Source organism: Microplitis mediator, chromosome 8 (genome assembly GCF_029852145.1).
Source record: "Microplitis mediator isolate UGA2020A chromosome 8, iyMicMedi2.1, whole genome shotgun sequence".
NCBI classification, from domain to species: domain Eukaryota; kingdom Metazoa; phylum Arthropoda; class Insecta; order Hymenoptera; family Braconidae; genus Microplitis; species Microplitis mediator.
The window spans coordinates 3,982,301-3,998,202 of record NC_079976.1 but is presented as its reverse complement, the minus strand read 5'-3'; the positions used below and the strand labels follow the sequence as shown (position 1 = coordinate 3,998,202).

Genomic DNA, 15,902 nt, shown 5'->3' with positions numbered 1-15,902 from the left:
GATCCCCGGTTAAACAACGAGCCGATGCTTTGTTATGTTGTCTTATCGCTACTCGCGTTGAATCTCGCTAACAAAAACAACTCTGTATTTATAGCCTTTATTTTTATATATATGTTTATATATATTTTTTTTATTCCTTATACACCAGCTCGCAGCTTCCACACCGCGGACTCAGTCTATATAACACTCTATCTACAATATATGAACAGTTATACACTCATATATATATATATTTATTATTATATAACAGCATATATGAAGCTCCAAGTCTTCCGTGTGTTTAGTCAGTTAATCCTGTCATGATGATTACCGCGAAGAGCAATATCATAGAAGGTAAATATTTGCGGGATTGATAAGTGAGAAATCGAGTGGTTTATCTTTCTCCATATCCCATCTATACCCGCTAAGTCCATACATTCCATTCTCATCGTATGTTTCCCCTATGATGAGTATAAATATCAGCAATATTTATATTAACCACATAAGATAATAATATATATTATATTTTTTATCTAATCGAAAATATCGTTGCGCATTACACGTATATTGAGTCCCGAGGTATATCAAGATTGTCATATATGCCTCATATCAGTCTTTGTTTATTTACAATATATATATCCGGCAATAAAAAATTTATCAACTAAAGTATTTATTTATTTTTTTTATCTGTTACAGAGAAGTGGCTGTTTATGTTCGCTGTTAAAAATAAAATGGATGATGATGACAACCGCGGATTTGAGAAACCAGACATTCTCTACTACTGGCTACAACTGAATACTCCATACTGGATAGTAAAATTACTCCAACGACTAGTAAGTTACAACTCGTATAATTAATTACAAACATAAGTGATAATTTACCGGCGACAATAACAGACGGACTTACCGTGTAATTGAGTAAGTATAAAATGAAAATGCTTTGGCGTTTAGTTTTCTCGAGTCCTTTGAGACTCTCAATACTCGAATAAGTAAACTCGACTCGGGAATACTCAAAAGTTTAACAGCATAAGCATAAGCTTATGTACCTTTAAGTTAAGGCGGTAATATTATTTAGCGGTATGAGGTGAGTTACAGGAGAAAGCGAGAAGAAGCGAGGAAACTCACACGAGTACTCGAGAATGTGTGTGTAGGCATACGTGCATTTACATTCATAAGTCACGTAAAATATATCCTACGCATACATAGATTATCGTAAGCTTAGTTGCGCGTTGCGTTCTTGGTATGGGACCAAACCCGTTGTTAGTCTTTATACACATCTCTTACACTATTCTGCGCTATCGTATCCTATCCTCTATACTATTCACAATCCTTTTACCCCCTGTTATGTGTATGTATGTTATCCCCGTATCTTTCTCAAGCTTCGCGCGCATCTTAGCCATTTTTTTAAGTGAGTTCATCGAGCCTTGAGTTAAACTCTGCGCTTTACCATTTTACTGGTATATACAAATTCTTGTATACTTGTCTCGGTATTTCTTGCATTCATTTTATTTTTTATTTATTTTTTTATTTTCTCAAACGATTGACTAAAAAATACTTAGAAAATATTCGACTATAAGTTATGAAGGCTCTCGAGGGAAATTATGAATGTTAGGTATGATATGGCGGCAAAAAAATGTTTATAAAGTATAAAGTATGTTTATATGTGAGTACATGAACATAAAATCGACAGTGAGAATCGATTTCTTATCCTCACACAGCCAGAGAGCATAGCAGAGAAGTTGAGTCTATATGGCCCTCAAGGCTAGAGATTCTCGCGGGTGGCCAGCAATCACGTCTTGTGTATTGCTCTCTACTTTACTCTGTAAAAGCACACACAAGTGGTTAACTTTACGGTGGATAGACGAGGACAGAGTATTTGTTGTAGCTTGTGTACGTAGTTAGTGTACGAGAGAGGCGTTCGGTCGTCCTACAGTCTTTCTTATTCGATCATGGTCAATCGGGATACGCTGCTGCTGCATTACATCGTCGTCCAACTCGTCGTTCTCTGGTTCTCTACTCCTTATATATATATATAAATATATATATAGAGTTAACCAACAATGTTACTAAACAGAGCAGGAGCAAGAGCAGACCAGACTACGAGAAGCCAGACAACTACCAACGGTGGCGTCCATTTGTCCAAGACATCAACGTATTTTTCCTTCGCACCAGATTTAACACAACATGACAAAAAAAATAAATAAATAATGACCTGTACTTTAGTTAACTGATACCAATACTAATATATGTCATTATTTATTATGCGGACAACAAAACCCTAAATTTAAATTTAAATAAAAAATAGTGTCATCAATAATTCAAGATAAGAGTTGTAGGCAGGCAGAACCCTAAATTTATATCAGATTTTTTTTTTTTTTTTTTTTTTTATACAAAGCAATATTTACATGTCAGAATAAGTTTGAGGCAATAAACAGTCTGTGTAAAACGTTGAATCAATATTGACTTTAATCATCATCCGGATGAGCTCTTGGGTCTATTATTAAGATTGGATCCTTTGCCGATCGATAACGCAACAATTAAAAGAGAATTAATTTAGTGGGCAGTATGTTGAGTCGGCCAGTCGACCAGAGACCCGAGAGCCCTTTCGGGTAATCGAATATCCTCGCGGCCTTCTTCGTTCTCAGCTTCGCCATCGACATACAAATAAAACCGGGGGTCTGGGATGAGGACGAGGATGAGGATGAGAGCATAATCCGAGAGGAAAACCGGCGGGCCGATTGCATCGCGGGTGTAGATGCAAGTTAAATAAAAAAGCTCCTTAAGAAAAGGGTTCAGCGGTAGCCAGTAGATCTCTATAGACTATAACGGCTTGATCTATATATATCTTGATTACGACCCACCTTTTTGATTGTTATTGTTTTTTTTGCTAACCTCCACGTTACACTATTCCATAGACTGCAGGAGGTCGTGCCGAGACTAAAAATTAAGTCCGGTAGCTAATCTTTTTCAAGATCCACCGATTCAAACCTAATCAATATCCCTATTCACTAACACTCTTATCTGTTTGCTTTAATATATAATTTTGCTTGTAAAAGAAAAAAATTATTCAATATTTTATCCTCTGTCCAATTTAAAATTTTATTTTTTTTAATGATCAATTTCTTTACCAACTTAATTAATTTAAATTTTTTTAAATTTTTCCCTAAAATTTGGAGCAATGATGCGAGTCCATTTTTTGACAAAAAAAATTTGATTACAACTTCAGGTAAGAATTTTTTTTTTAATAGCTCATTAGACTCAACAATTAAAAAAAAAATTCATACAAAATTTAAATTTGCTATTGAATACAAAAACCGCTGCTGACTTTAAAATTTTTCCCGCTTTTCACTCGATTCAAAAACTTAATATTTCCCAAAAATTTATCCCCACTTTTTCAGCCTAAATTAACCCAGGGATAAAAAAAAATGAAACCCCTTTTGTGTATTTACCAAATTAGGATTTTCTGTCATCCAAAAAATAATTAACTTTTCGACAAATCCAATAATAGCAAATAAAACTCTTCATAAATCAACGTTTTATCAAAAATAAACATCAAAGCGATCTCATAAGAGTTCTATTACGGACACAAAGTAAACCAACCTTCTTAAATCTCTTTAGACATCAAACGGGCTTAATTATTTCAATGCATCTTTACTTGGTGAAGTAAATTCCGAATTAAACCACCCGTTATAATCCATTCTTAACAAGGGTAGTGTGTAGTATTAGTCTATACATACTATGCCTAGAATATGAGTGGATTATAACACTGGTACAGATTTTTAAAAAATACCCCGACTAGCTTTTGACGTAAGCCCGTCAACCATCACCACCACATTTAAAATTATTATATCCCTTGATACACGTGTTCATGTCCCTTCTACGCACACACATATGACGGACCCCCACCATTAGTTGTTGGGTATGGGTATGGGTACGATACGAACTAGTCTCCGGCTTTGAGGCTCGAGGCTCGCGAACGAACCAAAGTCCCGATGGGTTGCCGCCGAGTCAGTGCGTCTCCGACCGGCGTGGCGAGCGTTTCGTGTCGCTCTTAGTTTTGTTGTTTGTTATCTATTGATATGACAAGGCTCTCATTGAAGCTCCTTCTCATACCCGCGGTAAATTTAAACCTCCGATTCATTCATAATTAAATCGAGTTGCTGATAAATGTAACGTAACTAATGCGGACGGAAATTCTTAACAACTTGTGGACTCTCAGAGAAAAAAATAAAATAAAATAAAAAAGTGAAGAAATAGAGACGAGGAAAGACTGCGTGTGGCCGCTCTTGACTCGAGTGTCTTTGCACAGTTTTTTATTTTTTTTTTCTCAGTTTATTTTAATTATTAATTTTTAATCCTAATTCAGTTTATAAATTTTTGTTTTTTAAATTCTCCCGCTTAATGAGCGATAAATAATTTAAAAAAAAACGCTCAACAAATGCTGGCCACAATCCGGGTGGTGAGTTCGTAGAAAAATTTAAAAGATGGGCTACGAGAGAATAATAAATTAGTGAGTGTATACATGGTTTTTATTTTAATATTTTTTATATCGTAAAAAAAGGATACGTAGTTTTTTTATCTAGTGTTTTTAAATAATTATGGTTAAATTATTTACAAAGCCGGCTGGCAATAAACCATTACGGTTTAAGTTTTATACGTGCTCTGTGTGTGTACGTCAAAATGTTTACTATAATAATAATAATAACAACAATAATTGACAAAAGTTATAGATTTTGTCAAAAGCCCACAAGTCCGTATGTGCGGAGTAAACTTGTTGAGTGCGCGATGACGTGACGTGTGTGTTGATAATAATTTTAAATAAATATATATATATATATATAATAAATAAAGTAATAATAATTTATAAAATAGCAGAGGGAGTAAAGAAGAAAAAAAAATAAAGTGAATTATACAAGTGAGTTACACATATGAGATCGCGTGTGCCCTGGCCGTTTTCGCACGGGAACTCGTACCAAGAAAGCCGTCGGAGCATCCACTGAAACCAGACGGATTAAAACCTCCCCCATCGTCGGAAAGGGAAAATACTAGTATGAACATGAGTGTAAGTATATATACACATACATATACATATATATGGTCTTGATGTACCTGGTCTTTTTGTAATTGGTGGGTCTTCTTTAGAACCACCTGCCAATTTTCTCGACAATTTTCTTCGCTATTATACGGTCAATGAGAAGGCGCGTTTCTTTAAACAAGTTATTGACATCGTGATGCCCTTACAACAACACCAACACCAACACCATCAATACCGACACCAACATCGTCGGTATTATCAACTACACCGAGCGATTCAACACTCGATTCTCGAGCCGTGTCTAACTGCATATAAATACACGAGTCCTTCAGTTGGTGGATTTTTATTTAAATAATTATTTTCCATTCTTTTATTGCATTGCACATAAAGACAGATCATTTAGTCTCCCGATGATTTGGTCACGCGTATTAGCGAGTCCCTATAACGCGGCGTCCGTCGGTACGTGTCGGACAATGAGACTAAGATTGCATATTGTTGTTTATATTTACGCGTCGTGGCATAAATCTTCGTTTAACTCGCATTCAGGACTCGGTCCTAACTTTATAACAGTGAATAACCATTTTTATTTTGCTATAGTCGGTGTATTTAACTTATAGATGTATACGCGAACCACCGTCTGCTTCATGGTCTTGGTCTTGGTCTTGGTCTTCTTCTTGGTCTTGGCCAGGGACCGAAGCTAAAGCTGAAGAGTATGTTGTAGAGAAAGGAAGAGAGAGGAAGAGAGGAATAACAGGTCAGTTGCATTCAGCTGGCTGTTGCAAACGCATGTGGATAGAGCCAGCGACGTTCCGCGTGTGTACACCAACCACGCGGGTTGCCGCGGTCTTCGTCACGGATAACGCGCGGTCTTCATTAAACCTAACCTCTTTGCGTGCTTTGAGGCCATTAAGCGGTTGGAGCAGACCGGCCTACAACTAATTTGTACTGTAAATGAGATCCCCGGTCTGCGCTGCATTTTACTGTGTTAGGGTTCTGATAATACTCAGACTCGGTCTTTCTGTGCCAAGAGGTTTATTTAAGCCTTATATTCTTACCAGCACGATTGTATTGTTCTACTCCGATTCGTGTTTATTAATATTAATAAATTCAATTCCTACGTCAAGTACAAACGGAATTGTTGCCATTTCCGCAGATGGAAGAGAATAAAAAATAAATTTAAACCGCTGACGAAGATTCGTAAATCTTTAGTTGAGTTACTAAAGCGAGGGCCAGCAACCAAAACCGAGACCAAGACCAAGACCAAAACCAAGACAGTGCGCTCTGAATTCCGATAGCAATCGAAACCGATCGTCCAGCAACTGCTTCTGCTTCTGCTTCTGTTTATTTTTATTTTATTATTCTCACACTCCGTGTCCAGCGGCTTCTCACCCTGGTTACGCTTTTATTTCGGCGCTGGTCGTTCTTTAACTTAACTCGGTTCTTCAACTTTTGCGGCATTTCGGAATCCCGGAGACTTTGCTCGTCGAAACGTAGAGATAAATCTACGTCTCGCGATCTATACGCTTGAAACGCGTTATCCTTTTGCATCGTGCGCCTTCTGTTCTCTCTACATTCTATCTACACACATGTATTTATTTATTTATGTACGCACCCATACCCGTCTGCAAGACTATGTGGATATTTTTTTATTTTACACACACTGGTGCCCTTCTCGGATTTTTTTATTTCGCAATTCTTCCCCTCGTGTCTGTTGTGTGTTCGCGCGAAAGTAGCCAACGTCGCCAGTGTATCCCAGAGAATCGCCGCCGCCGCCATCGTCACCGCCACTACACTCTTTACTTCTCTGAAGCCATGTTGCATATACACACGACACACAAAGCGGCCTCTTTACAAATGGACATTTATTTAAAACACGCCACCACCTTCAACGCGCGCGATTCTCGTGTGAAAAGGAAGAAATATGTAAATGTAGGAGGGGCAAGGGTAACTAAATTTATTCGTTGAAAACGATGGACATTATATAGGAAGGATACCTCTTACTTTTTTCTCCCTTCCTCTCTCTCTCTCTCTCCATCCATCTTTACCTCTTTTATAATAATAGTATTGCTAGTGGCAGTATAGGGAAGGCTTCAAGCACCAGATCGAATTTCATGCCACCGGCTGATGATACTCTCATTCTTTTATTATTTTTCGTTACACATTTTTTAAAAGCCCGTCAAGATTTTTCACCTAATCCATTACAACATTATCAAAAAAATAAAAGATCTACTGATAAAATAGTTTTACGCTGACGTGTTCGCCAGGTTACTAAACAAACAGAGTATTTTTATGCTCTTGGGATTTTCATGTCGAGAGCACATTTAATTTTTTGTTTTTACCTCAATAAAACCATAAATGCCCACCAGGAGTGTTTGCCCCTTTTACTGTTTGTCCGTAAATTTTATAATTTATTTCATAAATAACAAATAGTTTTTTAAATTTATGTTTTATTGCTAAAACTTAATACTTTTCAAAATTATTCAGTGATAAAATAATTAAAAAATGTATATTTAGCATACAAAATTTTGATAATTTTCGCATCTATTTCTTTTTCATAAAATATTTATAAATTTTATTGTTCTGGCGCATGAAATATTTCGTGTAATTTGGCACAATGTCAATTTTACTTCACTCAACAGTTTACTTTGTCATTTAGAGTGAGCTGACGTTGACGGCATATTCCACTGAATGAGTCATTACCCCAAGACATTTTTGTCGTTAATAAACTTACATATTTTTTTATTTTCATTTCATATAATTAACCAAAGTGTTATTATTATCATACTAAAAGGCTCAACTGATAATACAATTAGTTTCAAGTATGAGATACCGTCGACCCTCGTCAAATTTCAAATATTCCCAAACCTTTGTCTCCAAAAGTATTCAAATTTTTCCTTCAACTGCCCATTTTTGTCCAGTAATAATTTTTCTCGTAAACAAAAATTCCCAATAGCGTATAATCATGCTCGTATACATAAAGTTATTTACTTAAAAAATTTTCCAGTAGATAAAAACAATATAATTAACAGTGACGATAAATAAAGAATTAACGCTCCTACCGAATTTCACGGTTTTGACCGCGTGTCTATTTTTTTAGCCGCATTCAGTAGAGTGGTACAGACGATAAGGCATACAATAGGTGTTCGAAGGCTCGGCCAATCGATTCGGTTCGGTACTCTGACTCGCCCTAATTCACGGGGATTGTTCTTCAACCGGCATTGTTTTCCATTAATCACAGTATCTTTTTGAAGAAGAACACAAACGCGTGTGCGTATACGTATGCGTATAATAGAGAGCACACCAAAGTGTTGACTGTTGAATAACAAAATTCAGAGTGTAATACACGAATGCCGACAATAACAACAACAACAACAGCAACACATGACACACCAAAAGAACAAAAGCTGTGATGAATAATGGCCAGATAAATTGGAAGCTGCTGATGCCTCGGTACTACTGTATTCTATAGCACACAATATCCGGTAAATATGCATGCATGTACGGACGATCTTCTCGCCTCTACTCTGCGTTATGCGTTTAACGTTCGGTTGACATGGGAATTCAGATGCAAACACGTCGGATGAGCCACATGTACATGAGTTAATGCGTCCATCACACATCAGTGTGGGTATTATGCATATGCAAGAAAATATTCCCTCGAATATTAAACCGACTTGTGTCATCCTTTTAAACGTCCAACAGCTTCACCGTCTAATGGCAGATGGTAATCGGCTCTTTCTTATTTTTAATCGTTCTCGCGCATAACAACAACCCGCATATCTAACGCACATCTTCACAATAATTTATTTATTTATTTATTTATTTAGAATAAAAAAACCCGTGGGTCGTGACGTTTAAACAATTTTGCCTCGGCGATTAAAATTATTGGCGAGTATTAAATTAAGTCGTAAGTAGATTTATTCTGTGCAACATGTACCCACTTGTGCTTGCTTATAAATTCACCTCACCACTAACTAAAGTAAAGTAATGTAATGTAAGAGTACAGGATAAAGTATATAGATATATATAGAGAAGAAATAAGAGTCGAGTGCACAAGGATGTACTGTCGGGAGGTCCTCGTGTACACGTGTTCTTACCGCGGTGCCGATATGTTTTTAAAAAATAAAAGTTTAAACTACCGCGATTCACTGAGCCCAGAACTCAGAGACCAGAGACCCGAGCTGTGCATTGCACCGACGTTGAGAGAATGTAAAAGCTTACAGAGGTCCACGGTCACGGTTTTATAAATCCTATAAATACTAAAACGCATTACGCGTTAGTAAATTATTATTTTTTTTGTTATAAACTCCGTTATTCAATTTTTAAAACTATTAAATAACAAAATTTTTTCCGCTTCCATATAAAAATTTATGAGATAATGTGCAATTACTCAGAACGACGGGGGGGAATTCAACTTAATTAACCCCCGATCAGAAGCTAATTGCCGCGACTAGGAAGCGAGTAGCCGATTACCATCGCGATTCGCTTGCGGTGGTTGCCGTAGACTGGCTCTTGGTTGCTGGTAACATCCATCCATCGGGGACGTGTATTCGCAACGTGAACATCACCAGAGTAGATCCCCGTAAGCAACGTTCGCTTGTGGTGCTTGTGGTTGTGGTCAACTTATGGAGTACCATGGAACACCATGAAAGTTACCGAGTCTTTATACTTACTACCATATAATAGACAGTGCAGCAAGCAAGTACACAGACATACATAGTGTGTAACTAGCAATACACATTCTCAATATTACTGCACACACTCAATCGACGAGGACTAGATGAGAGAGTGGTTACGCGTTGATCATCCGGACGGACGAGCACACACATTCCGAGCTGATATCGCCGGATGAATTAGATGCCCTGGAACATCATCGCATTTATCCGTTATCCTTCACGCTGGATCTCGGATGTTACGATCCTGGCCTCCTCGCCGGACGTTTCTCATCATACTCACGAGCAGGCTTTATAGGTCAATAGTTAGGTGATGATAAAATCCAACCAACATACCATCAGTTATAGTTAATACCTACCAGCTACACCAATAATACCAAGCCCAGCTCGCATGGTAATAAAACTTGTGATGTAATGAGTCTACAAACGAGTAGATGAGACGAGACGGAACGGGATGGGATGGGACGACATGAAGCTGAGATAAAAGCCACACTAGATAAGAGCCCTTAAGCCTTTTAGATTAGATAGATTTATTGAGAGTTGATCCAAAGGTGTGTAAATAGATTGGTTTCATCGAGAGAAAGATAAACTAAGGATGTTATATATATCTATTTCCAATTCCCAATATTCTTCTTCACACAAGAGCTTTTCTTGCATATCAGGCTCAATAACATTTTATCCTTTTATTCAAAGTTCAAATATCACCAGCATCTACTCCGCCTGGGTATATATTTCCGATGAGGATAAGGAGGAAAACTACTCATATTATTCTACGTCTAGCCCCTTTAGTTTGCTCTCAATACAATGGGGAATTCTACTCTAATGTAGTTGGTATCCCACAGGGTTACCTCCGCCTTCTTCTCTTCGCACTCGAGGAACCCCAGCCCTGCCTCCAAAGTCTCAAGGGTGTCTATTACAACACTGCCAAATATATATATGTATCCAACCCTCGAATCACCGGGTTTGTCTTTCTTGCTTACTTGCTTGCTTGCTCACCACTTTGCCTGCTGGGTGTCTGCTATTCTGATGACTCATCTAATGCGATATCGATTGTTTTGCGTCTGAGTAACAACCAAAACTCAACTCTTTGTCTTGACATACCGATTTTTATATTTTATTTACATCCCACACACACATACACCATTTTTTTTATGTAGTACTGCCGCTCAAATATTTACCGTGAAATTTGTTATTTGAACATCGGAGCCGAAAGATAATTTTGGAATGATAAAGAAACATTTTATTGCTTAATTATTTTTGAAATGAATTTTTTTGGATATTAAAAAAATAAATATTTCCTTAACGGAAATTTATTTTATATTCCATTTTATTTATCTCTGTTAAATATTTGGTGTAATTGAGATGTGTAAGATGAAGAGACACAGATTGGGCTCGAGATTGGACTTTTTTAATGCCATGTTTTAAGGGCGTCTGGTTTATTTTGACAGCCAGCACAACCATGTGGTTTAGTTTAGTCGCCAAGCTGTACCACTAAAAATATATAAATATATATATGTTTATATTTTCTTATAATGTTATAGTATTAGCTTCTAGGGATGTTAATAATATTATTTAACAAATCTTAAATTTCATTACCAAAAAATATTTCTCAGCAATGAGAGCAGTTTCGGGTTTCCAGAAACCCTCGATTTTTTTTAATTTTTTACTCCAATACTCTGGACTAACGACTCTGAATTTACCGCGGCTTGTTTCATTTCTAGTTTTGGGAATCCGTAACCCTGCACATCGGCAATAATTACGGCCATAAAACCGCGGTAAAACCATCTCACAATCGCCGTCTTCTAAATACAACTTTAGTCTCTCAGACATGAAAGAAAAAAAAATTTAGCAAAAATTACTATAAGCCCAGCAAAATAGTCACAAAAAATTGAAAATTTTATTTTTCCATAAACGAGCAAAAAAATTTTTGAAAATCATTCGTCAATGAGCACAAAAAAATTTCACGCAGTAAAAAATTCTCGACTGAAAATAAAATTTTTTTGGAAACTTCAATTTTCTCAGATAAAGTAGAAATTTCCTCTGATCAAAACAAATACTATTGGTTCCCAAAAATTTTGACGGTTCCCCAAAATATTTTCTGTACTCAAAACTTTTTTTTCTGTGCACAAAAATTTAAAAAAACGTCCCAAGATTTTCAAGTAATTTTTTTTCTCGATTTTTCAAAAATTCGTCTTAAATTTCGAAGTTCACTATAATGAAAATTTTTGAAACAAATTTTCTTCAGTCTTTTTTTTCTCCAAAGTTACCAAATTGCAGTAGTTTTCTACAGATATTACACCATTTTCTAATATTACTTTTCCAACTTGCTCGTCTTTTTAATCTTGAACTCCCAACTTTAACAAATTTCCTCTTCACATATTACTCTATACTTCCACTTGCATGTAAGTAATCTCGTCAAACAAATGTGCTGGGTTTAGTTAAAGTCTCACTACAGTCATTCGTAGTTACAAGTAGTTTTAGTGTTGTTTAGTTAGTGATGTAAATGCGTACATCTAACGCGGAAATTACAAACGGCTTTAGCGCAACAGCTTTTGCCATGTATAACCGTACTACACATTTTAAACGTGCAACTATGAAAGATGAACGACTTTAAGTTATGGCAGCATTTATTTTATATTTACCTGCTAGCGTTTATTACTATAAATATAAATATAAAGTACGCATGCATGGATGCATTAATGAAGGGTAAAATAAACGTAAATGATTCTCAAAAACACTAAACAATAAACTGCTATCAAAGTGTTAAAACATTTGGCTTACGGTTTTATAGTTCTCAGTAAATTCTCCATAATATGTTAAATGCTATTAATAAATTTGCCGGTAATATTTAATAAATAAGTGGATTTGACTTAACTTTGAATATATCAACAGTATTACCGGCAAATTTGAATATTAATAAGAATTATTTTGGAGAAAGTGTTGATTTCTATTTAAAAGCTTTATTTATTAATTTATAAATTATTATAATTTATTGATCTCTAGGATTTGCGTGGGTATGATTAATTTATTAAAGAAGATTGCGTATAAATATTAATTTTTTCAATCGAAAATAAATATTAAATTACTGTAGGTTTTATTTTTATACGAGAGAAATCGTAAATTCCCTGGTACATTTGTTTTTTCTCGTTATTTTTTTTCGCGCAAATAAATAATGGATTTTAGATGCAAATAACAGGTAAAACACCTGCCTCTGGGTGTCCTGTCTTCTTGAATTTTTGAATTTCACAACTCTTAAAACTAACGGCGAGGATAATATTATTACGACGATAACGACCAGGACGGAGACAACCGACTTACGAATAAACGAACGAACAGGACGATTCTTATGGTTTATAAAGACATCAGAGAGAGGAGTAGTGCTGCTGTATTATATATATATATGTATATATATATATATACGTACACCTATAAAATCTCTGTGGTCGTATTTCAAAACCACTAGTCGGTAGTTTTAAGCGTTTTAGTAAATGCCGCTTAATTCAAAAAGTGATTTTAACGATCAGATTAAATAAACTGCTAGTAGCTAGCCATGAATTGTCGTTTCTCACCTCGTTTATATTCTTCATTAATACACTCAATCACTAAATATGTCATTATTATTATTATTTTTATTCATTTATTATTCATCATCAGCATCAGTATTCGCATACATACATCTCTCAATTACGCTATCAGCTTATCACTTTAAAGCCCGCATATTAATTAACTAAATAATTAAAATAATAAAACAACAGGAGGCCAAAAAAGCAGCCCACAAACAAAACAATTTAAATAAAAATAAAATTAAATATATATATCCTCAAAACATGTATATATAAAAAAGTTCTCGCAGTATTATCTAATTATCAAAACTACAATTTTTTTAACGATCCGCAAGATGTCTCCGATAATTCTTTTACGAGCAGGACCAACAGCTAAAAAAGAAAAAAAAACCGTAATAAAAATAATAATAAAATAAAATTAATCGTGATCCGAGCCGCGTTTCCAAGTTTGTAATGGTACGCTTGGGAATCCGCTCATCTCAGGTCATCATCGTTTCAGTCTCACTCTAATTCTTCGGCTGTTGGTGTTGGTCTTGATGGTCGTCAAAGAAAATATCGTCAGGGCGAGAAGAAGCTCGATGAATAAAGAACGAGATTCATACTCCTCAGAGACAGACGACGAGGTGTCCGTCGTCGTCTCCGACTTTCCCAATTCCTATGCAAATCAGTCAATTTATTTCGCGAAGAGACCCGAAACGATTAGGTTAATGCGAGCTCCCCGTTCACCTCAATACCCCAAAGAGACCAAAGACCATCAGAGAGCCCGTCGTCGGCGCCCGTTAAATCCTGTTTCGGTCTTCTCTCTTTAACCTGCTTTGTTTTTATTATTTTTACATATAATACTTTCTCGGCCGCCCTGCCAGCTGTATATATAATGGTCTTAACTTGATTAACGAACGGCTCGATTGTAAATCCTTGGGGTGAGTGCTCGTTAAAAATCGATAAGCCACCGCTTCGCTCTCTTTCTCTCTCTCTCTTACTCGCCTTCTCAGTCTTTATCACTTGAAAGTAAACTCTCAAGTCTTTGTCACCTACAACAACTACATACCTCAATACCTCACACCACTGCCTTAATCTGTTCGCGATTAACATGTTAACTATTATGTTCATTTTATTTTTTTATTAAACCTCTTTTATATTCGTTTTGTCCGGTATTGCTATCTGAAATCACTCTCGTAAGAAATGAATGCCATAAAGACCTCAAGTTGTTGCTGCTGTTACTGTACAAGTAGTAGATGTAGTTGTAGCAGTAGTAGTACAGCTCGTAAATATATCTGGTGAATGATAACCCAGGTTGGTCTTGTCAAACAGTCCAACAACAAGCATAAATGTAAGCTGTGTTTGCCAGATCAGCGGACTACCGGCTGTGGGTTTGCTTTTTCTCGGATTTCTTCATCTCGAGCGATTAATCCTCAGAATCTTTACCACCAACGGCTACTCGGATCAACATTCATACGCGTCATTCCTCGTGTTTCTTGCACTGAAAAGAGTACCTGGGGTGTATCCACCTCTAAATTAAAGTTCCACAGGGTTTCTCGTTCCCCGGAATCGTCCTCGTCGGCGGACGATCAAGACCACTCAAATATATGTGCTGTGTGCGGTGGGTCCTGACTAAAAACTTTTTGTGTATCATCCTCAGCTTACACGGCGAGCGAATATGCTGTTCTTAATTTGGCTTGATAAATAACAACAAAAATAAATTTAGTCAGTCTTTTTTTTACTTATATTAATTCATCTAATCTTCATCATCGGGGATAGTCTGTAGATTGGGTAAAGAAGATTTAATTATTACTGTGCATATAGTCACTGGTATAAGTATCGGATTCCACAAAGCGCATCTTAATTCCCTGGCACACTTTACTGGCACCAACCGGCAAGTCGAGCTTCAAATCCTCACGGCTTTGGCACGAGGACAAGACTCTTTAGCATCATCATCTTATATAAAGAGCTGATATATGATGTGGATGGACGACGATCTACTTCATTGTCCAGCCAAAGCAAAGTCAAGCTACACCAATACAAGGAGAGAACTTGGTGATGGTGAGTGAAGCTGATGTTGATGCTGATGTCAGGTTAAATGTGAGTGTGTAGTTGGTATGGTTGTGTATATCAGCGGTGTATACTATAGAGCAGAGCTACTCTGACTCGAAGCGGTTTGCGAAGAAGGAGAAAGAGGCAAGAAGCAAGATCGAATGTGCGATCGAGTGTGTAAGTGCGAGCCGGGCCACCAGCAGAGCCAGGGACCACCGCCGGTGCTACTCTGAAGCAGCTTATGCGAGCGAGAAACAAAGAGGGTAAATATGCCTTGATACGAGTTGAGCCATTGGAGAAAGACCTATACCAGACCATACCATACCATACCATGGCATGCTCCTCTGGAACTCAAAACACCATGGTGTGTCTGGATAAGACCATATACACACGCCGCGGACGAACCATTCGCTGGGGAGAGGGCTGATGATAAAAAAAGAACCAGAAGGCTAAAGATCTACTCTCGCTCACTCTCTTTGTCTCCAGCCGATCCAGCTCGGGTTAATCCACAGAGATTCTGCTGGCTGGAAAAAGAATGCGTAGGCTGACCGTAATGATTCTCTGATGTTTAGACCTTGAAGGTTAAGTCTAGCAGCCACTGAATCCACCGTAACTTGGTCAA

The 15,902-nt window shown here is 36.8% G+C and overlaps 1 protein-coding gene across 3 annotated transcripts in view; it reads left to right on the top strand.

Annotated features, from left to right (window-relative positions):
• Positions 1-15,902, top strand: part of LOC130672776 (TSC22 domain family protein 1) — a 67,561-nt gene that overhangs the window by 22,857 nt on the left and 28,802 nt on the right. For 2 of the 3 annotated variants that reach the window (XM_057477499.1, XM_057477498.1), the window contains exon 2: positions 676-812. In XM_057477499.1, the coding sequence (XP_057333482.1) occupies positions 690-812 (123 nt within the window). In that variant the 5' untranslated portion in view covers positions 676-689. Of the gene's footprint in view, positions 1-675; positions 813-3,983; positions 5,041-15,902 lie in introns of those variants that run through there. The other variant, XM_057477500.1, reaches the window with a different exon arrangement.